General features: G+C 36.1%; 1 protein-coding gene across 3 annotated transcripts in view; it reads right to left on the reverse strand.

Moving 5' to 3' along the window:
• FANCM (FA complementation group M) overlaps positions 1–27,072 on the reverse strand; it is a 64,873-nt gene that overhangs the window by 31,220 nt on the left and 6,581 nt on the right. For all 3 annotated transcript variants that reach the window (XM_029951700.1, XM_029951701.1, XM_029951699.1), the window contains 8 exons: positions 22,858–23,016; positions 17,638–17,769; positions 15,831–15,963; positions 14,572–14,697; positions 13,987–14,073; positions 10,428–10,609; positions 3,532–3,738; positions 1,248–1,461 (listed from right to left, as the gene is read on the reverse strand). In XM_029951700.1, the coding sequence (XP_029807560.1) occupies positions 1,248–1,461; positions 3,532–3,738; positions 10,428–10,609; positions 13,987–14,073; positions 14,572–14,697; positions 15,831–15,963; positions 17,638–17,769; positions 22,858–23,016 (1,240 nt within the window). The remainder of the gene's footprint in view (positions 1–1,247; positions 1,462–3,531; positions 3,739–10,427; positions 10,610–13,986; positions 14,074–14,571; positions 14,698–15,830; positions 15,964–17,637; positions 17,770–22,857; positions 23,017–27,072) is intronic.

The raw sequence follows: 27,072 nt of genomic DNA on the forward strand, positions 1-27,072 counted from the left end.
GATTGGACCAGATGATCCCCAAGGTTCCTTCCAAGACTTAACATATAAGATTTTAGCATTCCTTAAAAGCCCTCATTAAAGATTAAATTTAAAAGAAAAAATTTTTAGTTTCTCTTCTTCATAGTGTTAACATTTCAAGATACTTTCTTCATATCACCAAAATCTCTGCAGTTCTCAAACTAGGAACTCTTATTACTAGCTATGCTCCCTGGCACCAAAGTGTTTGTTTCTTACTGACTCAGTATCACCAGAAACTTGGTCTAACTTGGCCACTATCTCATGTAAGAGTAAATTAAAAAAAAAAAATTCTCTTTTGCAGAAAGGGAAAGAAACCATTCCTCTTCCTTATCTTTTATTTATTTTTTTCTTTTTTAAAATAGGCTCCCTGCTCAATGTGGAGCTTGAACTCACAACCCTAAGATGGAAAAGTCATGTGCTCTACCCACTAACCAGCCAGATGCCCCCATTCCCGTTCCTTTTCTTAAAACAATTCCAGAGATCCCTCATGTTTGTAAATCTTTTAACTCTTTGATATTATATTCAAATGTCTTTAAAGTCTGAGCTTTAAGCCAGACTTTTTTTCAACAAGAGATGTTTTTCAAAGGATATAGGAACTCTCTCTCTGAAATGTAAACATCAAGGAAGATAGTGACTTTCTCTCCCAGTTACCAGTGGAGGTTAGCCCTAGGCACCATTCTCCTAACATCTACTCTCAGAGATAAGAGAAGCCTTATTTATTTGAATAAAGGCAACTAAAGCGAACACAAATGGCGATCTCAGTTCCCAGATGAACTGGAGATAAACTATGAAAGATATAGCAAAAGGTGCTATCCTCTTATGTGAAGATAAGTTACTATTAATCTTGAGAATATGTGTATAAAGAATTACAACTGCATCAAGGGATGTATAGGGTAGAATTTGTTTCGCTTTATTTTAGTGGATTGCCTATGATGCACACTATAATCTGATTCAATGTTTATTCAATAATAAAACTGTTTTCTTCCTTTCCTATATTTTGTAAAGAGGACTCTCTGAGTTGGTAGGCCAATTTTAATCTTCCCAACACTGAGTTTCTGTCCCAACACTGTCTCCTTCCCTTTGGCAGGTGAATAATCTCTTATCCTCTCCAACAACCCATAACATCCTAAACGTACACTGAGTTTCTCAAAAAGGAAATAGATCAACATATGGCCAGTTAACTAACAACAGGGGAAAAAATGCATTCAAATACAAAGTTTCTTACTCACCATTCTTATAGGAAAAGAGAGAGGACTTGCGCTGCAAGTTCCGAGGAGGCTTCTCTGGTTCATAGACACCACATGTGATGAACATCTTATGTAATTCTGGGTTGATCCCAGCAGGCACCATTCGTGGACTTCCTTGGTAAAAATGAAGAACTTGCCTGTTCCCTGAAATAGCTTTATAAATACTTCTTTTGTTGGACTGACTTTGATTATAAGTCTGCAAAGACAAATGTCAAGTTACATTATTTCTATAATAATCATTTAGTCATGACAGGAAGTTTGGGTTTATTATAAACAGTAAATTAACTCTGATCCACTTAAATACTGAGAATACCTATCTTGATTTTGAGACCTACTCAGTTAACTCTTGAAAATCTGTTCAAAACCTAGTACTATAAAAGCCTACCTTCATAACTGTATTGCCCAAGAAAATCTTTTATTTAGGATCTTGCCATTTTTGAATACAGTGACTATTTATATGTAAGTACAAATTGCTTTCTTCTTAAATACTATTCCCTTATTACAGCTTGTTACTCTATCTCTCTACACTTCAGCTTTCTTTACTATATACTGTATATCATTTAAATGAGATAATGTTTCTGAAGCACTTAGAATAGTGCCCAGGCGAGCCGGTGCTCATTAAATATGGGCAACTATGACTAGTTTACACATAAGAAAACTAACATCTGAACAGAGGTTAAGTGGTGTGCCTAAGATAATACAATAAAAGGGGTGCCTGGGTGGCTCAGTCAGTTAAGTGACCGACTTCAGGTCAGGTCATGATCTCGCAGTCCGTGGGTTCAAGCCCCACGTCAGGCTCTGTGCTGACAGCTCAGAGACTGGAGCCTGCTTCTGATTCTGTGTCTCCCTTTCTCTCTGATCTTCCCCCATTCATGCTCTGTCTCTCTCTCTCAAAAATAAATAAAAGTTAAAAAAAATTTAAAAAGATAATGCAATAATAACCTAATTCTACACAGTACACAAATTTTACAGTGCACAAATTTTACCAGCTGCCAGATATTTCATTTATTGAGACCATTTTATAGATCAACTGAATGTTACATAATATGCTATAATCACATGAAAAGTATCTGGGAAGAAATATATTTTCAGGATGAATTTTAAAGGGGTCTATAAAACATTTTAAATCAATTTTTTTAACGTTTTTATTTATTTTTGAGAGAGAGAGAGAGAGAGAGAGAGAGAGAGAGAACGTGAGTAGGGGAAGGTCAGAGAGAGAAGGAGACCCAGAATCCGAAGACAGGCTCCAAGCTCTGAGCTAGCTGTCAGCACAAAGCCCGAGGCAGGGCTCGAACCCACGTACCATGAGATCATGACCCGAGCCGAAGTCGGACGCTTAATCGACTGAGCCACCCAGGCATCCCTTAAATCCATTTTTTAAAGCTACTATAATTAATTAATGAAAGAAATCTAATATAAAACTACATATTGGGTCAAGGAAATAATCCCACTGAGTTACAAAAGTTACTTAATACTTTAGTGTAAAAAACACAAAATAATATTAAATACAATCTCATATTTAAGGAAGATCTGTCACTCAAGATTGTAGCAAAGTATGAATATAATTCAAGTCCCTTATCACTTTATAGAGGCATCAACAAACTTTTCCATAACGAACCAGAAAGTAAATATCTTAGACTGTGCAGGCCACATAAAATCTCCGGCACATATTCTGGTTGGTTGGTGGTTTAAACAACTCTTTTAAAATGTATGTTGATTGTCCAACTCCTGATTTCCGCTCAGGTCATGATCTCGCAGTCCGTGGGTTCAAGACCTCAGTCAGGCTCTGCCCTGGCCATGCAGAGTCTGCCTGGGATTCTCTCTCTACCCCACCCCCACTCACACACTGCACTCTCTCTCAAAATAAACTTAAATAAATAAATAAAACATAAAAGCCATTCTCAGTTCACTGTATTTAAAAATAAAAGAAAAAGCTAAACTAAAAATAAAAAGCCTTATAAGCACAGGAAATAGTGAGACAAAGTAATACAAAATTATTGATTTTTTTATCTAGGTGTCTCTAAACTAGTACTGAAGAACAAAAGTGTGTTTCTTCAGATAGATAAAAATTAGAAAATTGGAATCCAGTTAAGAATTCTCCCAATTACAAGAAAAGAATAGTCATAATCTACTACAAATTGAGGGGAAAAAACAACCACAATTTCCTACAGATTGTTTCAACTTTGAATGTTAAGAGATTGATATTTTTCCTAGGCAATATTCTCAAATTTCAATTATCAAATCATGTCTCTACAAGTCTACTTACACGTTCTTCTCGTCCTTCAGCAAGGATAACAACAATTCTGCCTTGACGTTTGCGGCCAGTTCTACCCATTCGTTGTATAAGACGAATTGGGCTCTTCTGAGCATCAAAACATATTATAAGATCCACTTCTCCTATATCCAAACCTTCTTCACCAACACAAGTAGAAACCAATGTATTATAACCACCACTACGAAACTGTTTCACAACCTAAAATAAGAATGATTTAAAAGTAACCAGATACAAACATAGGAGACTTGTAGTTGGTCAAAGCACACTTTTTCCACTCATCCAAAAATGGTCAAACTGGACTCTAAATCAGAATCCAGAATACTATGGAACAGGAGAAGAAGTGGCAAAATGGCAAAATAAACCAGAACAGATTGTGGTAAAATGCAAAGAGCAGTCCTAATGCTTTGCTTTCATAATGGCTGTGATGCCAAAAGTGTTTGCTAACTCTACACATAAATGAGAAACCCCTGATATTATTTAGCATCACTAAAAGGTCCATGGGGCAGCCATTACTGCTACTTAATCATATCCTAGACTTAAATTTATTTTTTGGTGTATCTAAATTTTTTTTACTTCTAAAACTCCTATATTACCTTTTATATTGCCATTCCAATGAAGGGTAGCAGAATATACCATCCCAAAATATGACTGTGGGAGTCTAGGACATGCTGCCCCAAAATATGTTGTTTTGATATAATGATAATTTTGAGCTGTAGACACTTGAAAAACAGCAAAAGCAGGGAAAGACTTCCTCTCCCCTTATCTGTCCAAAAACAGATCCTCCAAATAGAACTCAACCATCATAAATCCCCTCCCTGGGATTTTCATCAACCAGAAAAACTCAGTCATCATTAGGAGAAACGACTAAAAGTTATTCCTGTACTCAAACTTGATAACAAACTATCACACCTCCCATTTTTCTTCTAAGGGCCCATTCATCTTTATGAAAAATCAATTTCTCCTTAGGAGCCTACATCCCTCCTCTCCTTTCCCTATTAAATGGTTTTTAAGGGGCACTTGGGTGGCTCAGTCAGTTGAGCATCTGACTTCCACTCAGGTCTTGATCTCCCGGTTCATGGGTTCGAGCTCAGCATTAGGCTCTGTTCTGACCGCTCAGAGCCTGGAGCCTGCTTTGGATTCTGTGTCTTCCTCTCTCTCTCTGCCACCCCTCACCCCACCCTCCCCACCACACACACACACACACTTGCACTCTGTCTCTCTTTCTCTTTCAAAAATAAATGAACATCAAAAAAAATTTTTTTAAGATGGTATTTAAGTCTGAATTCTAAGCCACCTTAGGGAGTTACTGGTCCTTCTCCGAGTCTCTCCCATGTATAACATAAGATATACATGTTAATAAACTTGTTTTTCTTTTGTTAAGCTGCCTTTTATTACAGGGGGCTCAGTGAACAGTCAAAAAGGAATAATTATTTTTCCTCTTCTATACCAGGATTTCTATCACTTTAATAAAACTATAGTAGCATAAGAATGAATTAATAAAAAGTCAATGAAACATTTTGAAAAAACTTCCTTAAGCATTAAAAACCTAATTCTGAACTGCTCTGAGCCTCAGTTTCTCCATAGATCAACACCAAGTTGCAGTTTTGAACGTGGTGGACAGAGGCAGTAGTAAGAGAATGTTCAACAGATAGAGAATAGAAACAAAAGTAGAATGACAGTATTCCAGAGGAATCAGTCATGCATTTGACTAGAACCTCTATAAATGCCTATTAAAATATCAGAATACCCAATGCAGCACTCCATTCCACAATCCTGGGATCATAACCTTAGCTGAGGTCAAGAGTTGGGACCTCAACCACCTGAGCCGCCCAGGTGCCCCTGTCCTTAAACTAGCTCTATTGTTGAAAACAACCACCTCAAAAGCAGGATTATAAATGTAACCTTATCATGTCAAATCCTCTTATAAACCTTTCCAGCAGCTTAGTAAAAGGGTTTTCTTTGACTATGAAAAATCTCAGAGTACAGGGATAACCTATGATCATGATTATAAGGTAAGATTAGTCATTTCCCTTTGCAATCTGGAATCACATTAAGCCAAGGAAAGACTGACCTAATATTACCTATATGTAACTTAAAACAGATGTCCTCTTTGCTCCCCACCCCTAAAAATGGGTCAGTGTTAGAAATGTAAAAGAAAAATAATTCTTTAATATAAATAGTTAACAGATTAATAAAGGATAGCTGACATACATTTTCGTTAACATGTATAAATAAAACTGTTATTTATTTGCCTAACACTGACTAATTTATTTGCCTGGACTTTGAAAAATAAATAAAATAAATACGAACCAGAGGTTATTTAATTAATCATAGAAAAGGACATATGATTAAGTAAGTTCCACCAGGATTTAAAATCCACTGATCCTACCCATTGCTTACACTTTACCCTACTCCTCCCTTGTTTCACTTTTACTTCATCGTCCTCTAACTAAACACCACTGGATATATTCCACTTTCCAACCAAACCTGAGCCTGTAGCCACATAGTGAATGGAAGAAAATACCAACCATTCTGACTGGTTTCACTTAAAATGCATAATCTCTCGTTTGAGTGGGCCTTTAGTGCTATCTGAAAATCATTTTATATTCCCTAATCCACTCAGTTTCCCCATTCTCCTAGGAAACTGTATCCTCGTCTTTCCTCCATCCAACATTTCCTCCCGTCCTCATTCCTGGCTGATGACAGGACAAAAACTGAGCAATCAAAAAAGACCTCCCACAAGATGTCACTGTCACATCTGCTTACCCGCCGGTATCTGTGCCTACATAGTTCACCTTCCCTCCTGCGGTTTTGGATAAACTGCTTTCTTTACGGAGATCAGCTCCTACAGTTTTGTATATTAGATCCCATCTGTTTCCCTCATCTATTCAAAGATTATACTAGCAATACTCTTGTCTCTATTAACAATTCTTCTTTCTCAGTTGATCATCCCTATCAGTCTACAAGCATATTGTTTTATCTCCTAATATCAAAGAAACAAAACAACACTTCCCATCCCAGGTCTTCTTTACAGCAAAAATTCTTGAAAGACTTGTATACCTGCTATCTCTAGGTCTTCTCTTCCTGTTCTCTCTTGAAAACACCTCAATCAGTCTTGTCCCAACCATCCCACTGAAATTGTTCTTGTCAAGGTCATCTGCCTTCTCATCTCTTAATTCAAGGTCAATTCCCATTTTTCATCTCATATGACCTACTAGCAACACTTAATCAGTTCCTCCTGCTCATTTGACCCACGGGTATCACACTCTCCTGTCTTTTCTATTACTAGCTACTTACTCTGATTCCGGAGGAAATCATAATCATTGCTTATGTTCATAACAATGAAACCTTTGGCTCTGTCTTTGGATATCTTCTCTATCTCTATTCCATCACTTTGTAATTTCATCCAGTCTTACTTATATGATGATGATTCCCAAATATATATTTCCACAAACCCATGAACTCATGAACTTAAGATTTATATATTCAACTGTTTATTCAATATCTCTATTTGATGTTTAAAACAATGCAACTCAAAGTGTAGTTCGTGAGCTGTTGTGGTTCAGGTGTTAGAAATTTGACAGAGTAATACTATGTTTGTTGGCTTTAATAATAAAAAAATCTGACCATGAATATTATTTTCATTAATTTTATTTTATTGATTGATTTTTATTGTAATGTTCAAATGTATCTGTGACATATTAAGAGGAAATAAACTAGTCCTTCATCAAGTTTGATACTCTAAAGAACACTAATCTCATAGGCATGTCAAAGTTAACTCATAAAGAACAAAACTCCTGGCATTTCTCTCCAAAACCTGCATTTCCTACAGTCTTATCCATCTTCATTAATAGCAGCTCTTTTCAGTTGCTCAAGCCAAAATCCTGGAGTCATCATTGAAGTGAGCCTTCACCCTCCTCAGTCTCACAGCCCACTTTGTCAATAATCCCATCAGTTTGACCTTCAAAATATATCCAGAATCCAACCATTTCTGACAACCTTCCATGTTACCACTCTAGTCTAAGCCACCATCATCTTCAGCTTGGTATTATAATAAGTCTTCCAATTGGTCTTCTTGTTTCCACCCTTAGTCCCCTATATTTTATTCTGAAGATAGCAACCATTATGATTCCAGGTTGTAACCCTCACCTATTTCAAACTCTTCTAAATGGGCTTCTTTTCCCATCTCACTCAGAGTAAAAGTCAAAGTTACTGAAATGGATACACTGCACTTACATCACTGCACAGATTATCTAAATTGATAATAAACAAGTGACACACTGAACCAGATGGACTTAACAGATATATTCAAAACATTGCAACCTATAACAGAATACCCATTCTTTTCAAGTGCACATGGAACATCCTGCAGAACAGGCCCCAACAAATTCACAAAGGTTGAGAGCATACCAGGTGCCTTATCTGACCACAATGCTATGAAACTAAAAGTCAACCACATGAAAAATTTGGAAAGACCACAAATACAGAGAAGTTAAAGAACATCCTACTAAAGAATGAATGGGTCAACCAGGAAATCAAAGAAGAAAAAAAAATACATGAAAACAAATGAAAATAAAATGGTCCAAATCTTTAGGATGCAGCAAAATTGGCCATAGAGGGAAATTTATAGCAGTACAGGCCTACTTCAAAAAGCAAGAAAAATCTCAAATAAATAACTGAACTTTACACCTAAAGTAACTAGAAAAAGAAAAAAGAAGAAAATAAAAAGAAAGTCTAAAGCCAGAAGGAAAGAAATAATAAATATTAGAGCGGAAATAAATGATACAGCAACTAAAAAAAAAAAAAGAATGGATCAATGAAACCAGGAGTGGTATCTTTGAAAAAAATCAATAAAGGTGATAAAACTCTAACTAGATTTATCAAAAAGAAAAGAGAAAGGACCCAAATTGTGAAAGTTGCAAATCAAAGAGGAGAAATAACAACTAATACCATGAAAGTACAATTATAAGAGAAAAATATGAAAAACTATCTGAGAACAATTTGGATAACCTGGAAGAAATGGATAAATTCCTAGAAACATATTAACTACCAAAGTGGCAACAGGAAGAAAAAACTTGAACAGACTGATAGCTAGCAATGAAACTGAATCAGTAATCAAAAATCTCCCAAGATACAAAATCTCCCAGCACCAGATGGCTTCACAGGAAAAATCTACCAAACATTTAAAGAAGAGTTAATACCTCTTCTTAAGTATTCCAAAAAAACAGAAAAGAAAGAAAACTTTCAAATTCATTCTATGAGGCCAGTATTACCCTGACACCAAAACCAGATAAAGACTCCACTAAAAAAGAGAACTACTGAAAAAGAGAACTACAGGCCAATATCCTTGATGAATATGGATGCAAAAATTCTCAACAAAGTATCAGCAAACCAAATTAAAAAATGCATTAAAAGAATCATCAAGTGGGATTTATTCCTGGGCTCCAAGAGTGGTTTAACATTCACAAGTCAATTGACATAATAAACCACACTAATAAAAGAAAGGATAAGAACCATATGATCTTTTCAATAGATGAAGAAAAGACATCCGACAAAGTACAACATCCATTCATGATAAAAACCCTCAACAATGTAAGTTTACAGGGAATATACCACAACATACTCAATGTTAAGAGTAGTAATAATAACCTGCTGGATATCTGAACCTTTTAAGATACACATAATCAGCCTTGAGAATGGTAACGTTACTCTCCTTCAGACTCAGGAAAACCTCTTAGACTGTCCCCACAGATCCAGTCAGCTTAAACACTCTGCTGAGTGCAGTGAGGACCAGTATTGGGGGAATTTAAAGAATAGTATTCCTCTTCTACTATTTACAAAGTTGAGAAAAGATCTGTCAAAATTAATTAGACATTAAAGACCATCTAATTGTCAATGACTACTCAAATGTAGATTTATAGCTAATCTGCAAAAACCTGTATATAGTTTATAAAAATCAATAGTCTAAAACATCCCCAAAACACATACATAGCACTTAGAAAACTTATGACCTCTTATTCAGAGCATAAATGGTTTCCTCTGACTGTATTTTTAAATTAAGATTTTTAAATAAGAGGGCACCTTGCTGGTTCAGTCTGTGGAACATGTGACATCTGATCTCGGGGTTGTGAGTTTGAGCCCATGTTGGGTGTAGAGATTACTTAAGAAATAAATAAAAATTGGCACGCCTGGGTGGCTCAGTCAGTTAAATGGCTGACTTCAGCTCAGGTCATGATCTCATGACCTGTGAGTTCGAACCCCGTCTTGGGCTCTGTGCTGACAGCTCAGAGCCTAGAGCCTGTTTTCGATTCTGTGTCTCCCTCTCTCTCTGCCCCTCCCCTGCTTGCACATGCAGGCTCTCTCTCTCTCTCAAAATATTAAACATTAAACAAATGTTAATAAAACAAGAAAAATTAAAATTAAAAAGAAATGTTTCTTAGGGGTGCCTGGCTGGCTCAGTCAGTGGAACACGTGACTCCTTATATCAGGGTTGTGAGTCTGAGCCCCATACTGGGTGTAGGAATTTCTTAAAAACAAAATCTCAAGGGAAAATAAAAAAGATTGTTAAATAATAGAAAAAAGAAATAAGATCATTATTTGTTCAGAATATATAACTAAAGTGACTTAAATAGTAAACATTTACTTAAGGCTCTACAGTATGATTTCATTTAATGCTTACGACTCTATGAACTATGTTTACAGATAAGGAAAATTGTGGCACAAGTAAAGGAATCTGTAAGTGGCAGGGCCAGGATTCCAACCTAGGAATCTCTCAAAATAAATACACTTTAAAAAAAAGTAGCTGATTGATTAATAAGTTAAAACAAATGAGGCATATGTACAAGGTAATCAATATTATTTTAATATTCATCTCCAAAAGTAATTACCTCCAGTTGCTCCTTCTGGGTAAACCCTTTCATGCTCTTCCCTGAGGCATGGCCAACGAAAGTCATCACTCTAATAATTGGCTGATGATGTAAAAGCATTTCCGCAATTTCTTGAACACTATCTCGAAATGAAGAGAAGATCATAACTCTGGTCTCACATTTCTTTTCAGAGGCATTTTGAGCTACATTAAAAAAAAAAATACCTTTATTACAACTTTTTAAAAAAGCAATATACAACAAATATTTCAAAAGACAACTCTGAAATTATATACTAATAAATGGTATTTCTTTCAAAAAAGTAATTTAAAACATCTTAAACTTTTGCTGTTTTCCTCCTACCTTATCTAGTAATTTTAATATTCTTGGCTTCCTCCCTCTCATTGGCTGTCATAATAATCCTAAACAAATCAAATAAAATCCTAAATAAATCAAATAAAAATTACCTGAATCACTTTTAACCAGTCCTTCAATTCATGCATAATGCTTGTTATGCACCTTTACTTTCGAAGTCAGACTCACAAAATTTTAGGATCACTGATTTCATAAATATTTCTTTTCCTTTTTGTTCACTAAATGCACTTTCTTAATCCAGGCCATAGTATTTTGTCCCTGAATCTAAGGTACATTTAAATTCTCCAAGGTTAGGGGTGACTTGGTGGCTCAGTTAAGTGTCACGATTTGTGAGTTCAAGCCCTGCATCAGGCCCTGTGCTATCAGCACAGAGCCCGATTTGGATCCCCTGTACCCCCTGCCCCTCTCACTCTGCCCTTCCCCTGCTTGCGCTCTCTCTAAAATAACTGAATGTTAAAAATTCTCCGAGGTTAACTTATAGAACACAGCCTATCGTCAATCACAAAGCTGATCCCACTATCTCTGCTTGGGAGGTGGTAGAATACAGGTGATCTTTGAGGCCGGCCACTTAACTGAGTTATGTGTCAGCATGACAGTTAATCCTTTTAAGCTTTAATTTCTTCATATCTAAAATCAATTGAATATAAAGTATACAGACTTGCACAAAGCAATTGGTTAATAATTGAATGTTGTACGAGGTTTTTTTGTTGGTATTTATTTTTGAGCTTGCATAGGACTTTGATAATCCTTTTCTTTCCTATAATGTTAATCTTAAGTGTGTGCCATACACTAAACATTTTTTCAAATTATTTGAATATTTATTTTTGAGAGAGAGACAGAGAGAGTGAGCGTGACTGGGGAAGGGGCAGAGACAGAGAGGAGGATAGCCAGTCTGAGGCAGGCTCTGCGCTGACAGCACAGAGCTTAATGCAGGACTCGAACTCACCAACTGTGAGATCATGACCTGAGCCAAAGTTGGATGCTCAACCTACTGAGCCACCCAGGTGCCCCTAAACATTTTATATACTAACTCATTTAATCTTCATAACTCTAAGAATTAAATGATTTAATACATATAAAGTTAATTTACAATACCTAGGAAAAAGCAACAGCTTCTGCAAAGAAAATTATTCTAGATAAACCTCCTTCAATTACCATAGCATCAAGCCTCTACATCCGATCAACTCCTGACCAACTGCTACTTTCACTGCAAAGTCTATCAGCTTCAACAGGCTATAGTTTGCCTTTCTACCTTCATTCCACTGAAGATCCTCTATGAAAGTCATCCATCAATAATTTCCATATTACCAAATTCAATGGTCATTTTTTAAAAATTCTATCATGTTTACTTATTTTGAGAGAGAGAGAGACAGAGTGTGAGCAGGAGAGGGGCAGAGAGAGAGAGTGAGACACAGAATACGAGGCAGGCTCCAGGCTCTGAGCTGTCAGCACAGAGCCCGACGTGGGGCTCAAACCTACAAGCCTTGAGATCGTGACCTGAGCTGAAGTGAGACAGTTAACCAAATGAGCCACCCAGGAGCCCCAAAAGGTCCACTTTTTAGTTCATTTTACCACACCTCTCAGCAGCATCTAACACAGTCCACTACTTCTCACTGAAATAGTCTCTTCCCTCCGCTTCTCTGCTATTCACTTGTTCAGTTTCTCTTTTAACCTCCTTTGGGTGGTTTTTTGTTCTAATTTTTTTTTTTTAAGATTTTATCCTTAAGGGATCCCTATACCCAACATGGGCCTCAAACTCAACCCCAAGATGAAGAGGCACATGATCCACCAACTGAGCCAACCAGTCTAACCACCGAGCACCTCCACTACTACCATCTTGGTACCAGCCGCCATCATATGTATCTTACGTGTGACAATACTCTCCTAAGAGGGTAATGTTTACACTCTGCAAAAGCTACCACAGTGATCTTTTAAAAATGTAAGTTAGGAGCACCTGGGGGGCTCAGTTGATTAAGCATATGACTTTGGCTCAGGACATGATCTTGCAGTTCAGGAGTTGGAGCCTTGCGTTGGGCTCTGTGCTGATAGCTCAGAGCCTCCAGCCTGCTTCAGATTCTGTCTTCCTCTGTCTGCCCTCTCCCCACTCACGCTCTCTCACTCTCTCTAATACATAAACATTAAAAAAAAAAAAAGCGGGGGCACCAGGTAAGTGTCAGACTTTGGCTTATGTCATGATCTCAAGTTTGTGAGTTTAAGCCCCACATTGGGTTCTCTGCTGTCAGTGTGGAGCCTGCTATGAAGCCTCTGTCTCCCTTTCTCTGACCCTCTCACACTTGTGTGCTCTCTCAAAATAAATAAACATTAAAAAAAGAATTGTTTTTAAAAATGAAATAAATAAAATGTAAGTCGATCTCCTCACTCTACTGCTCAAAATGTCCCTCTAACAGTTTCAAAAAGCACAAGCATTTGTAGAATAAAAAAGCCTTGACTTGACCTATAAGCCATATATGATCTGGTCCCTGGCTACCTATCTACTCTTTGCCTATACCACTTTTTTTTTAATGTTTATTTATTTTTGAGAGAGTGAGAGAGAGAATGAACAGTGGAGGGGCAGAGAGGGGGGACAGAGGATCTGAAGCAGGCTCTGCGCTGACAGCTTTAAAATGCAAGGCTTGAAACTCACCAACCGTGAGATCATGATCTGAGCTGAAGTCAAAGGCCACCCAGGCGCCTCACCTGTATCACTCTTACAGTACTCTAGCACACTGGTTTGTTTACTGACCCTTAATCAGGCCAAACGCCCTATTGCCTCAGGGACTGTGAATCTACTGTTCTCTCTGCCTGATAGGGTCATCACCCAGAAATCCACAAGGCTTACTTCCTCACCTCACCCTTGAGATAGGCTTCCTCTAACACTAAATAAAACAGCACTCCTCCAGGTCTATCTCCTTACCTGCCTCATTTCTCCCCAAAACTATATTATATCCTGTTTTACTGTCTGCTTGCCTTCTATTGCCCCAGACCTTTTCCTTTTCTTTTTTGTATAATACCTTATTCTTAGCATTCCCACCATCTCGCTTGTCCAACCCTCCCCAAATTTCTCAAAACCTTCTTTTATTTTTTTGCATTTATTATTTAGCCAGGGTAATTAAAAGCCCATCTTCTCCATAAAGTATGAGCATAAACTAAGAGTCAGAGTTTTAGCTCTTTCAGTAACTTTGTCTTGCATTAAACTTACATGACTTACTATTCCATGACTTGAAATGTTCAACTACAACTTCTTCTAATTTCTTTAACTTTGGATGACTATAAACAAAATTTTTGTCTTTATCTCCTGCAAAACAAAAACCAAAAAATTATTCTATATTTTCTATATTCAATTAATGTATTTTAATTATGCTTTTCAAAATATATTGGTTAAAACTTTTTTCTGTTCATTTAAATATTAAGTAGTACCTTGGTAGGACATAAGCCCTACTATAACATAAATTTTAAAATTTTATTATAATTTCATTCTGAAAGAGAATCCAGATGAAATCAGCAGCAAAGTAGATGGGAAAAATCTGTTTTTAGTTAAGTTTTAAATCAGTTTTTGGTAGTTCTGAGAATTTTCACTATAAGTAACAACTAGTAGCATCTACTACACATTTAAAGCTTATAAACTTGAATATATATTTATCCTAACTTAAAAAATAAAATCTTTAAGCATTTAACAGATCTGTTGCTACAGAAATAAAAGTGACTATAGATAGACCTGTGGATCAATGAAGCCAAATTTCAAAATTAATCTGATAAAGAGAAATAATATAAAGTTTTAAAAGAAAAACCAGACCTTTTTGGATAGTAGAAAAGCCACTTGCTGAAGTACCACGTGTATGTGCAAACATGCACTCTAGATGATTATAGAGTTTCATGAAGTCCTCATTTCGGCTAAGTTCATTTTTTGCCCGAGTCATTCCTTCAGAAATTAAGAAAAGTATTGCCAAACTAATAAATGTAATAGCAAAATTAATCAAATTTATTATTCATTCAGAAGAAATTAGAGGTGCCTGCGTGACTCAGTCAGTTGACCATCAAACTTTTAATTTCAGTAAAGGTCATGATCTCATGGTTCTTGAGTTTGAGCCCCGCAACAGGCTCCATGCTCAAGGTGCAGAGCCTGCTTAGGATTCTCTCTCCCCCTCTCTTTGTCTCTCCCCACGTCCCTCTCCCTGAAAATAAATAAATACAGCATTAAAAAATAATAAAATTAAAAATAAAAGAAATTAAACTTTAACAATGAATACAAATTTTTCTAATTTAAACATAAAAACCAGCAACCATAAACATAATAACCACATTTATATATGTATTAAATGGTTTGCTTTTTACCACCAATTTATCAGAAACAAACAAACAAAAAAACATAGTCATTTTTTACATAACTATTACAATGCTTTTTGTTTGTTTTTTTTTAAGTAAACTCTATGCCCAAAGTAGGGTATGAATTCATGATCCCAAGATAAAGAGTTGCATGTTCTACTTACTGAGTCAGCCAAGCATCCTTTATTTTATTGCTTTTTAAAATAAATCATTTTAGGGGCACTTGGATGGCTCAATTGGTTAAGCATCCGACTCTTGACTTCAGCTTAGGTCATGACTTCACAGTTTGTGTGAGCTCAGTCAAGCTCCATGTTGGTATCTGCACTGAGCATGGAGCCTGCTTGGGATTCTCTCTCTCCCTCTCTGTCCCTCCAGTGTTCACACCCTCTCTCTCAAATAAATAAATAAGTATTTAAAATAAATAAACAAATAAACCATTTAAAAATTTTTAATTTTGTTTATTTATGAGAGAGACAGAATCTGAGCAAGAGAAGGAGCAGAGAGAAAGGGAGACACAGAATCCAAAGCAGGCTCCAGGCTGCCAGTGCAGAGTCCAATGTGGGGCTCGAAATCCTGAGATGTGAGATCATGACCTGAACTTCAGTCAGATGCTCAACCAAGCCACCGAGGCACCCCTAAAATAATGCATTTTTAAGTTACTCAATGTTCAATATATCTTTAACCAAAATAACATGTCATTATTCCTTTAAATAATTTAATATAATTTACCTTTCGTTCCATCCATAATTCCACAAAGAAAGAAATATAATGATCTCATTCCCATTTGCTGCAATAATTCATAACCATGATATAAACTAATACAAATAGCAAACTCTCCCTCGATAATGCCTTGTTGTATTCCCTAGAAAAGCAAGCACAGACCAAATTTAACCAGAGAAAGAAATAAAGATACATGTTCTGTGTGGAATTGACTGCTCTATTGAAGGTCTACCTGTAGAATGTCATGGGACCTTGCTTTGGAAAGGTGCCAGTGTATTTTCCATATAAAATCTGTCCCTTAATTTTTTTTTTAATTCAATACAAAACTTACATTTTAAAGAGAGTAAGTGAAGGAGGAGAAATATTTATCATATACTGTTTCTCTTTATAGGTAAATTATTAGCAGAACATATATTCATTTGTTCTTTCAAAACTATTTAACATATCAAGCATGGAGACAGATATTCGGGATATAATGGTAAATAAGTCACATTCTGGCCTATCCTCATAAATGTTACTGGCACCAGAACAGAATTTAATCACTTAACAGTAACATTTAATACCATGCATACACACCATAGTACCATGTGACTCTCCTAGCACAAGACACTGTTCTAAGCACATCCCTTACACAAACTCATTTAATCTCAATACCTGGCAGGTAGGTACTATGGTTATGCTCATTTTATAGATAAGGAAACTGTAGAGCCAGTATTTGAACCAAAAAAAAATCTGGCTCAGGGCCCTTGTGCTTTTAATCACTACTCTCAAGGAAAAGTGAAATACACATTCCTTTAATTAGAGCATACAGAGTTAATGAGGTGCAACTATGTGATAGGATAATTTTTAGCAGAGATCACTGAAAATGTATTTTTATTATTTTCCTTTATTTAAGATAAAGACTATTATTCTGGGCCTTATATTCTTAGTAGCATTTAGTATCAGTAATAGCCATTTTAAATGTTGGCAGGATAGTGATAACTGCTCTAAAATGGCACCCCAATTACCTGAGGGGTAAAACCACCCCTCTACAAAATATAAACTCTCTCAGTAAGATCCAAGCTCAACAGGTTTAAATTTACTACTTAGAATTTCAACGAACCTTTAACACTTAGCAGATATTTAAACACATCCTATTAAAGTTTAGTATAATATAATGTAATTTTACAGAAAAGTTTCCCTTAATGGTTCCCCAGATACAACGAGATGAAATCAACATTTCTTGGTGTAACGTTTAAAGCTACTCTAATATGCACACAACCTAGACTATCATATTTGACTTCCTCGATCTTTTACCTCAGCCACATTGGCTACTTCACTGGCTCCTTCATACCTTCATTCAATTGCCTCTGTTCTTTTGCACATCTATCACTCTCAGTTCAAAGAATGACTAATGAGCATCTCTTCTAACTTCTGACCTAGCTTGATGAGTATGTTCCTATCCATCTATTTTTTTCCCTAAGATTAGAAATAGACTTACTATGATACTTCCTCCAACCTCTGGTAGCGAGAGTTAAGACTAAATGCTCTAGGTCTACAAGTTAGTTAGAATCTACCCTCTCATAGCACTTCGATTTTGCAATGCAGAAATGAACTAAAATACCAAGTCTTCATTAAAAGTTAGAAGATAAAATTAACTTAATTCAAAGCATTAAGGTGCATTCTTGCTAGATATTTTTTCATTCTTTTATGAACTACATAAATCATATCTGAATTCTTGATGAGCTAATATAAGCAAGAAAACAACCATTATTTACATTTTATCTTAGCACTAACTAAAACGTAATGAATTCAAAATTCATTTAAAAATACCTACCACAATATTTGGAGATGGGTTTTTCCTAAATTGATCTCTTGCCAAAATTATCTGGTATTTTGTTAGATTAGGGATATCCCTTCTCATCAAAACATTCCTCTGAATCAAAGAACTGGCAAATGCTTCCAAAACCTGCAAATTTCAATGAAATTTAGTTTACACTTAATTTAAAGTCCTTTTTTAAGGTCTGAGTGGCCCAATTGGCTCAGCTGGTTAAGCATCCGACTTCAACTCAGGTCATGAGCTCACAGGTGGGTTCAAGCCCCACGTCCGGCTCTGTACTGACGGCTCAGAGCCTGGAGCTTACTTCGGATTCTGGGTCTCCCTCTCTCTCTACTCCTCCCCCTTCACCCTCATTTACACTCTCTCCCTCTCTCAAAAATAAACATTAAAAAACATTTTTTAAAAACAAGGTATATGTGTTTATCGGTGTATTTCTTAAGTCCCCTCCCTCCCCAACCCACACACACCATAATCTAACCACAATTAATGGAGGGCTTTTGATTTCTCACTGTTGCATCTCAATATGAAGAACAAAGTCTGACATATAGTAAATATTTGTAGTCTCGCTGACTAAATCAAAAGGCCTTGAGTACACTCAATGTGATTTGTTGATTCATTCTTTCGAGAAATATTTAAGCACCTAGTATATGTCAAGCATTGTTCTAATGGCAGAGAATTTGTAGCTGAGACAAACGAAGTCACTACTTTCATAAAAGTATAGGGAAGGGAACCAAAGAATAACAAGTGAACAAAGAGATAAATGTACTTAAGAACCTAAAACACAGTAATACTGTAAAGTTTTTGAGGGAAAGGTAAATATAGTCTCTTTGAAGAGGTATTATTGGAACCGACATCTGAATGATGACAGGTTTTGAGAATAGAGCGTACCAGCCAGAGGAAATAGCATTCAAAAGGTCCTTATGCAGGAATGAGTTTGATGGCAGAGTGAAGGAAAACAGAGACCTCCAGATGAAGATCTACTAAAGCAATATTTAATTAACAGTTTAAACTTTTGCCTAATTCATGTTTCCTAAATAGGGCTAACTTAGTAGAGTTATGTTTTTCCTCTCTTCCAGTTTAGCTGATTGTACTACCTACAGAAGCACTCTAAAAGGAGCAATAAAATTAAATGCTTATTATAGGTTTATAAAAATTGTAATTTTCAGATCCTTATAAATGGAATGATTTTAATCATGACAAAATGTAATGTAAAGGAAATGATTATTACGTCAAATAAATAGCTTCCGGGGGCTCCTGGCTGGCTCAGTTGGTACACCATGCAACTCTTGAATTTGGGGTCATCAGTTCAAGCCACATGTTGGGCAAAGAGTTCATTTATAAAAATAAATAGAATACATATATTTAAAAAGTAAAAATCTTTTGCATTGCAAAGGAAACCATCAACAAAATGAAAAACCAACCCACTGAATGTGAGAAGATATTTGCAAATGATATATCCAATAAGAGATCAATATCCAAAATAAATAAACAGCTTATACAACTTAACACCAAAAAAAAATTTCCAATTTAAAAATGGGCCAAGGACCTGAACAGACATTCTTCCAAAGAAGATATACATAATGACCAACAGACATAAGATGTTCAAGGAAATGCAAATCAAAACAACAATGAGATGTCACCTCACGCATGTCAGAATGGGTAAAATCAACAAAACAAGAAATAACAAGTGTTGGCAAGGATGCAAAGAAAACGAACCCTTGTACACTTTTGCTGTGAATGTAAGCTGGTACAGACACTATGGAAAACAGTACGGAGGTTCCTCAAAAAATTAAAAATAGAAATGTCACATGACCCGATAATTCCACTACTGGATTTACCCAAAGGAAATGAAAACACTAATTTTAAAAGATATATGCACGTTTATTCTAGTATTATTGACAATAGCCAAGATATGGATACCCAAGTATCCATCAGCAGACAATGGATAAGGAAGATGTGATATGTGTGCATATATATACATACACACAATGTAATATGACATATTTTTTAAAAAGCACAAAATCATGCCATCTGCAACATTGACAGACTTAGAAGAGTTTATGATAAATGAAATGAGACAAAGGAAGACATATACCATAAGATTTAACGCATATGTGGAATCTAAAAAACATAAATGAATAAACAAGCAATCAAAAAGTAGAATCAGGGGCACTAGGGTGGCTCAGTCAGGTGACTCGAGGTCATGCTCTCACACGTCCTGAGTTCAAGCCCTATGTCAGGTTCTGCACTGTCAATGTAGCTTGGGATTCTCTCTTTCCCTCTCTCTTCATCCCTCTCTCTTCATCCCTCTCCTGCTGGCACTCTCTCTTTCAAAATAAATGAATAAACATTTTTTTAAAAGTAGAATCAGATCTATAACCACAAAGAAAAAGGGATGGTTGCCAGAAGGGAGGAGTTTGGGAGGAGGGGCAAATAGGCGAAGGGGACTGGGAGATACATGCTTCTAGTTACAAAATGAGTAAGTCACAAGAATTAAAGGCTCAGCATAAGGAAAACAGTCAATGATGTAGTGACATTGCATGGTCAGAGATGGTAGCTACACTTGTGGTGAGATGAGCAAAACATATAAACTTGTCAAATCACCATGTTGTACACCTGAAACTACTTGAACATTTTATGCCAACTATATTTAAGTAGTTTTTTTTTTTTTTTAAATAAAAAGGAGATGAAGGGCACCTAGGTGGCTCAGTCGGCCAAGTCTCAGATTCTTGATTTTGGCTCAGGGCATGATCTCACAGTTATGAGTTCAAATCCCCTGCTTGTGATTCTGTCTCCCTCCTTTTCTGCCCTTCCCCATCCTCAAAAAGAAACAAATAAAATTTTTTATATTAAAATAAAGGGGCACCTGGGTGGCTCAGTCAATTAAGCAGCTGACTTTGGCTCAGGTCATGATCTTGTAGTTCACAAGTTTGAGTCCTGCTGACAGCTCAGATCCTGGAGCCTGCTTCAGATTCTGTGTGTCTCTCTTTCTTTGCCCAACCCCCCACTCATGCTCTGTTTCTCTCTCAAAAATAAATTTTAAAAAAACATTAAAAAATTTTTTAAATTAAAATTTATAATATGATTACTGGAAAAACTTTGTCATATCTTAAATTAGTAATGCTTAGAATTTTGTTACAAATAATTTGAAACAAAACATTAACCATATTCCTATAGAAGTTTTCTTGAAGAAAGACTAATTAAAGGCTAAATGATGAATATTTTGGTTTTCTACTTCTGCATAATGAAGTACTTAAAAACATCATAAATTAAAACAACTGGGGCACCTGGATGGTTCATTGGTTACGGGTCTGATTCTTGGTTTCAGCTCAGGTCATCGTCTCACGTTTCATGAGTTCGAGCCCCACTTTGAGGTCTGTGATGACACTGCAGAGCCTGCTTTAGATTCTCTCTTCCTCCCTCTCCCCTCCCCCAGCTTGTGCTTATGTGCATGTGTGCTTTCTCTCCAAATAAATAAAAACTTAAAAAAAAAAACGTTTTAATAAAAAGAAACCAACCATTTTCTTCGCTCACAATTCTAATTCTTAAGATAAGAATTCAAGTAGCAGCACCTGGATGGCTCAATCAGTTAAGTGTCCAACTCTTGATTTTGGCTCAGGTCATGATCTCACAGTTCATGGGATAGAGCCCCATGTCCAGCTCTGTGCTGGTAGCGAGGAGCCTCCTTGGGATTCTCTCTTTGCTCCTCCCTCACTCAAAATAAGTAAATAATAAAACTTAAAAAAAAAAAAAAAGAATTCAAGTAGGTCACTAAGTGCTCAGGTGTTACTGTTACACCACAGTAACAATGCGGACATCTAACACACTGATCTTGGTTTCAAAATACCACTCTCCCATAAAAGGAACAAGAATTTCTTAGAGAAATGGTTGATTCCACGTCTGGGACACAAGACATATTTAGTGAAGTATTATGCAAACATAATAGAAATAACTGTAGCAGGCAAGAACGTCAGTGTATGCTAACATTAGAGGGCAAAGTATGTAAAGAAACAGGATATTTGAGTAGTCTCAAAGTACCTCCCCACCGAAAATCTCTATACTATTTGTATATATTTCCTGAAATTTTAAAACTATTGTAAAATAAAATGTTAAAAATCAAAACTTCTGTCAGGGCCCTGCAGGGACAGCTAATCTCTGCTTTTTGATGTCTAGAGCCTCAAATAGCTGAAAGCTAAGTGTTAATATACCTCGACTGGAGCATATGTCTACGCCTAGCTATCTACTGGTTCCTCCTTTCTCCTGAACATGGCTTAGCTGAGTTTCATCATGACTTACTTAGAGTTTAACAGATTCTGTTTGTGAAAGCGAGTCACAGAGCCAGTCTAGATTGGAAGGAAAAGGAAATGCATCTTATCTCTCTATGGGAGAAGTGTGAAAAACTTGGAGGCATCTTTAATCCACAATGAAGATATGAAAACAAAATGTTCTCTCAGCATGAAACTATGAACGATAGAAGAATAATGCGTTACCTCAAATTTTTCCCATTGGAAGTGGTAACTTACTGTCTAAGCAATTTCTCAATTGCTGCAATACTGACATTTGATTTGGCCCAGATAATTCTTTTTGGCTGGGAGACATTCCTGTTCATTACAGACTGTTAAGCAGCATTCTTAGTCTCTACATATTGGGTTCTACTAACAACTCCACTCTCTACCCTCTTCAGTTATGACAACTAAAAATGTGTTAAGACATTGCCAAATGTCACCAGATGGGCAAAACTGTCTCTAGTTGAGAATTATTGCTGTATAACGGATCCAGCAAGAAAATATTGAATCCAGCAAGAAAATACTGAAAATATGTATCTTCTTATAAAAAAGCTTCTGGTTAAATTTGGACATGTATTATAAGTATATTTGCTATGTGAAAACTCACTGAGCTATATACACTTAGGTTTTTTAGGTTCTAATATTTATATATATGTGTGAGTCTGTGTACGTGTGCGTGTGTTTCAATAGGTGTATTTATAAAAACAAGGCTGTTATTGGCTTTAGAAATGGTCCATCATTTTGTATTTCCTCTTTCATAGTAACTAACAAAACATGGTACTCATACCAAAAATTCTAATTTCAAAGAATTTTTCAACATACTAATGATATGAAATGATATAACTATATAAACCTACAGCCAGATTCTACAAAATAAAATACATTCTCAGTATGTTTATCAAAACCCTGAATTGTGATAAAAATGTCTTACCTGGATATATGCCTTTTGGATGGCTACAAGTTCTTCACCAAGGGGAACAACCAGCTTCTCAACTCGTCTTTCATGAGAGTACGGCAAAATATCTGGAGAATCTTCAGAACGAAGCTCTATCTGCCCAATTCGTAGGTTAGTAATAACCTGTTGCACAGCCTACAGAAAATCAAGTATGATTATAATTATATTACATGTTAAATTTTAAGTTTAGGTTACCAACAACAAAAAAAATAGTGGTAGAATTTTAAAACATTAGAATTCATATCCTTAAACCTTTTTTAAACTGTAATAGTGGTACAACAGGAGGATAAGGCTTTGAAACACCTTTCTTTCATGCAGCCTTTCCAGCCAAGGATCCAAGAAATAAAAAAAATATTAGTGAACATCCAACAAGTCCCTCAAACAAACTGCACTTTTCAATGGCAGTGATATACTCCTTCCATCTACATCTTCTGAAGACTCAGACAAAACAGAAGCAAACTAAATCATCAAAACATTATGTAACAGAGTCAATATTAGAGCCAGAACTGCAACCCAGATTTCCTTGTTCCCTGGGAAATACTTTTTTCCAATGATTTTTGTGTGCTCGGGGGGGGGGAGAATAGAGAAGTCTTGTTACTATTAAAGGACACAAATGTATCTTAGAAATACATTACAAATGGACTTGTTAAGAAATGGAGGGTATAGGGTATATACTACACTAAATCAAGTATTGATAAATTAGAATATTTTCCATTTAAATCAATATATGTGATGTGAATATATTTGTGGATATTCTGTACTTCTGAATTTGCCTCACTCAAAACTTAACACCAAAATTTAATTATAAAATTGGGGAACTGGAGCAAAAACATAAAGTCTACTATTGACAGTGTGATCAAGAGTTCAAAGAAAGGGGCACCTGAGTGGCTAGGTTGCTTAAGCAAATCTTGATTTTAGCTCAGATCATGATCTCACAGTTATTGGGGTCCACCCTAGTACAGTGCAGAACCTGCTTAGGATTTCCCCCTCCCCTCTCTTTGCCCCTCCCCTGGTAGTGTTGGCATGCCCACACTTTCTGTTTCCCCCTCAAAATAAATAAATAAGTATTTTTAAAAAGTTGAAATAAACTTAAAGATTCCACCATATAATTTAGAATAAATGAATTCAATAAAGTTGCAGGATACAAAATTAATATACAGAAATCTGTTACCTTTCTATAGACTAATAACAAAGAAGTAGAAAGAGAAGTAAAGAAAACTTAATTTACAATTGCACCCAGGGATGCCTGGGTGGCTCAGTCAGCTGGGCTTCCAATCTTGCCTCAGGTCATGGTCTCACAGGCCTTGAGTTCGAGCCCACATCAGGCTCTGTGCTGACAGCTCAGAGCTTGGAGCCTGCTTCATATTCGGTGTCTCCCTCTCTTTCTGCCCCTCCCCCACAGTTGGGGCCCAGTAGGCCAAAAAACCTCCCGCATAGCGACCATTGAGGGCAATGCCTCCAGGGCGCGGGTGAACTATTTGGGACGTTGCAGAACAAGTGGAAAGACAGTGAAACATTTGGCCTCCTGGGCTGCACATGTGACTTCTGTTTATCCTGTCTATGATTTTCTCATTGCTTTGCAATGCCTATTGCTTTGCAAAAAGGCATATACTTTTAAGTTTTCAAACTTGGGTCACTTAGTGATGCCAGCTTTCCCTTACATTATTTTTGTTCCCAGCTCATTGCCTGCTGTTGGGGGCAAACACAATCCTCTGTCTAAAATTAACTTCTTGGATAATAAGTGTCTTGCCCAGACATAACTGCTAAAGGTCCTTGAAGAAAAGAAAATTCTTTGGGCTTATCTTATGCATAGAGACAGACTCCCTCATTCCTGTTTTTTGACTTCTGTTCTCACAGCTGTTCTCTCTTCTGTGATAAAAATGATCCTTCCCATAACATGTTTTTACTTTTTCAAGGACCATAAACTAGGTAATCATTAAAGAAAAGATGTAATCACCTATGGTATACAAGACACTGACTATGTTAGCAAAGTGTTGTATTATCACCATTCTCGTAGTCTGTCTTCTTTTTTATAGATATTGCACCGACACCAACCCCCTACTTAGAGACCTTGAAACTGAGGTGCGTGGGCTGGTCCCACTGCACCCCACTCACACCCTCTCTCTCTCAAACAGATGTTAAAAAATTTTTTTAAAACCTGTGCCCAAAAGAATAAAATACCAAAAATAAATAAATATAACCAATATAACCAAGAGGATGAAATACCTATTATAGCATTATTTACAATAACCAAGATATGAAACCAACCCAATTATACCTCAGTAAATAAATATGTGAGATATATATGTACTTTACACAACACACAGACACACACATACTGGATTATTACATAACCATAAGAAATGAAATCATGTCATTTATGGCAACAAAGATGGACGTGGAGAGTATTATGCTAAGTGAAATAGAGAAAGACAGTGCCATATAATTTCACTTATATGTGGAATCTAAAAAAAAAATGAACAAACTTAAATATAGAAAATAAACTGGTGGCTGCCAGAGAGATGGGTGGGAGGATGGGCAAAACAAGTAAAGGGAATTAAGAAGTACAAACTTCCAGTTATAAAATAATTTACAGAAATGAAAGGCTCAGCATAGAGAATATAGTTAATAACACTGTAATAATGCTGTAAAGTGACGGATTGTGACTATAATTATTGTGGTGAGCACTGAGTAATGTACAGAATTACCAAATCACTAAAGTGGGACACGTGAAACTAATATAATGTTATATAAACTATACCTCAATAATAAATTTTTTAAAAAAGAGCTGAAAAGAAAGAACAAATGAACCAATGGGGGGGGGGGGAAATCCTGAAAGTGTCCAGAAATTAAGAGCTTTATTTACTTATTTTTTAATGTTTATTTTTCAGACAGAGAAAGAGAGAAAAAGAGTGGGAGAGGGAAACAGAAGATCTGACGCAGATTCCACGCTGACAACAGAGAGCTTGATGGGAAGCTTGAGTTCATGCATGGTGAGACCATGACCTGAGCCAAAGGCAGATGCTTAACCAACTGAGCCACCCAGACATCCCAAGAGCTTTTATTTAAAGCTAAAAAAGTCTCATAAGCAGTCAAAAAAACAAAGTATAATTTCATGTATATATATTATATTGTTTTAAAGTAATGTCTGACCCAATATGGGCTTTGAGCTTATAATCCTGAGATCTTGAGTCACATGCTTTATTGACCAAGCGAGCCAGGCACCCCAAACAAAATATAATTTTAAATTATATTTATATAAATGTATTATATAAATTTATATAATATCAATTTAATAACTCACATAAAATCAATTTAACAAATTTATACAATACCAAATCATAAAAATATAATTTCAAATAAAAAATATTCTAGAACAAGAATCACATCGTAATCATCTTTGTACTCTAACACCTGGTACAGTACATAATACAGTACACTATAGGTACTGAAGGGCCACATAATCTGGAGTAGAATTATGACCATTTTATTAAACTGAGCAAGACATTACTATTTTTAATCATTTGTTCAACAAATATTTGAGTGACTCCCACATGCCAGGCACTGAGTTGATAATAGTGCTATAATCAAGATAGACATAACCTCTATCATCATATAGCTACTATTTCCGTGGGGCAAGAAGACAAGTACATGAATAAGTAAAAGAATGACAAATTATGATTAACATTAAGAAGAAAATCACACACACATACACACACACGCAAAAGGATATCACAACATAGGGAGAGCTAACTTTTGATAGCTTAGAATGAAACTTTTTGAAAGGCTAACATTTTAGCAAAGACTTAAAAGGTAACTAAAAACCATAGCATAGGGGCACCTGGGTGGCTCAGTCAGTTAAGAGTCCAACTTCAGCTCAAGTCATGATTTCTCAGTTCGTGAGTTAAAGCCCTGCATCAGGTTCTCTGCTGTCAGCACAGAGCCCACTTCAGATCCTCTGTTTCCCTCTCTCTCTGCCCCTCCCTTGCTGGTTCTCTCTTTTCCTCTTTCAAAATAAATAAGTAAATTTAAATAATAAAAAATAAAAACCATCAAACATGTTTAAAGATATTGGGGTAAGATCACGGATAGCAAAGAAATTTCTGAAAAAACTATCACGGCTATGAACAGAAGGGAATTTTACAACTTGACAGAATTGAAACTTACCTTAGAAAATCTTCAAAATCCAAT

The sequence above is a fragment of the Suricata suricatta genome, chromosome 9 (genome assembly GCF_006229205.1).
Source record: "Suricata suricatta isolate VVHF042 chromosome 9, meerkat_22Aug2017_6uvM2_HiC, whole genome shotgun sequence".
In the NCBI taxonomy this organism is placed as follows: domain Eukaryota; kingdom Metazoa; phylum Chordata; class Mammalia; order Carnivora; family Herpestidae; genus Suricata; species Suricata suricatta.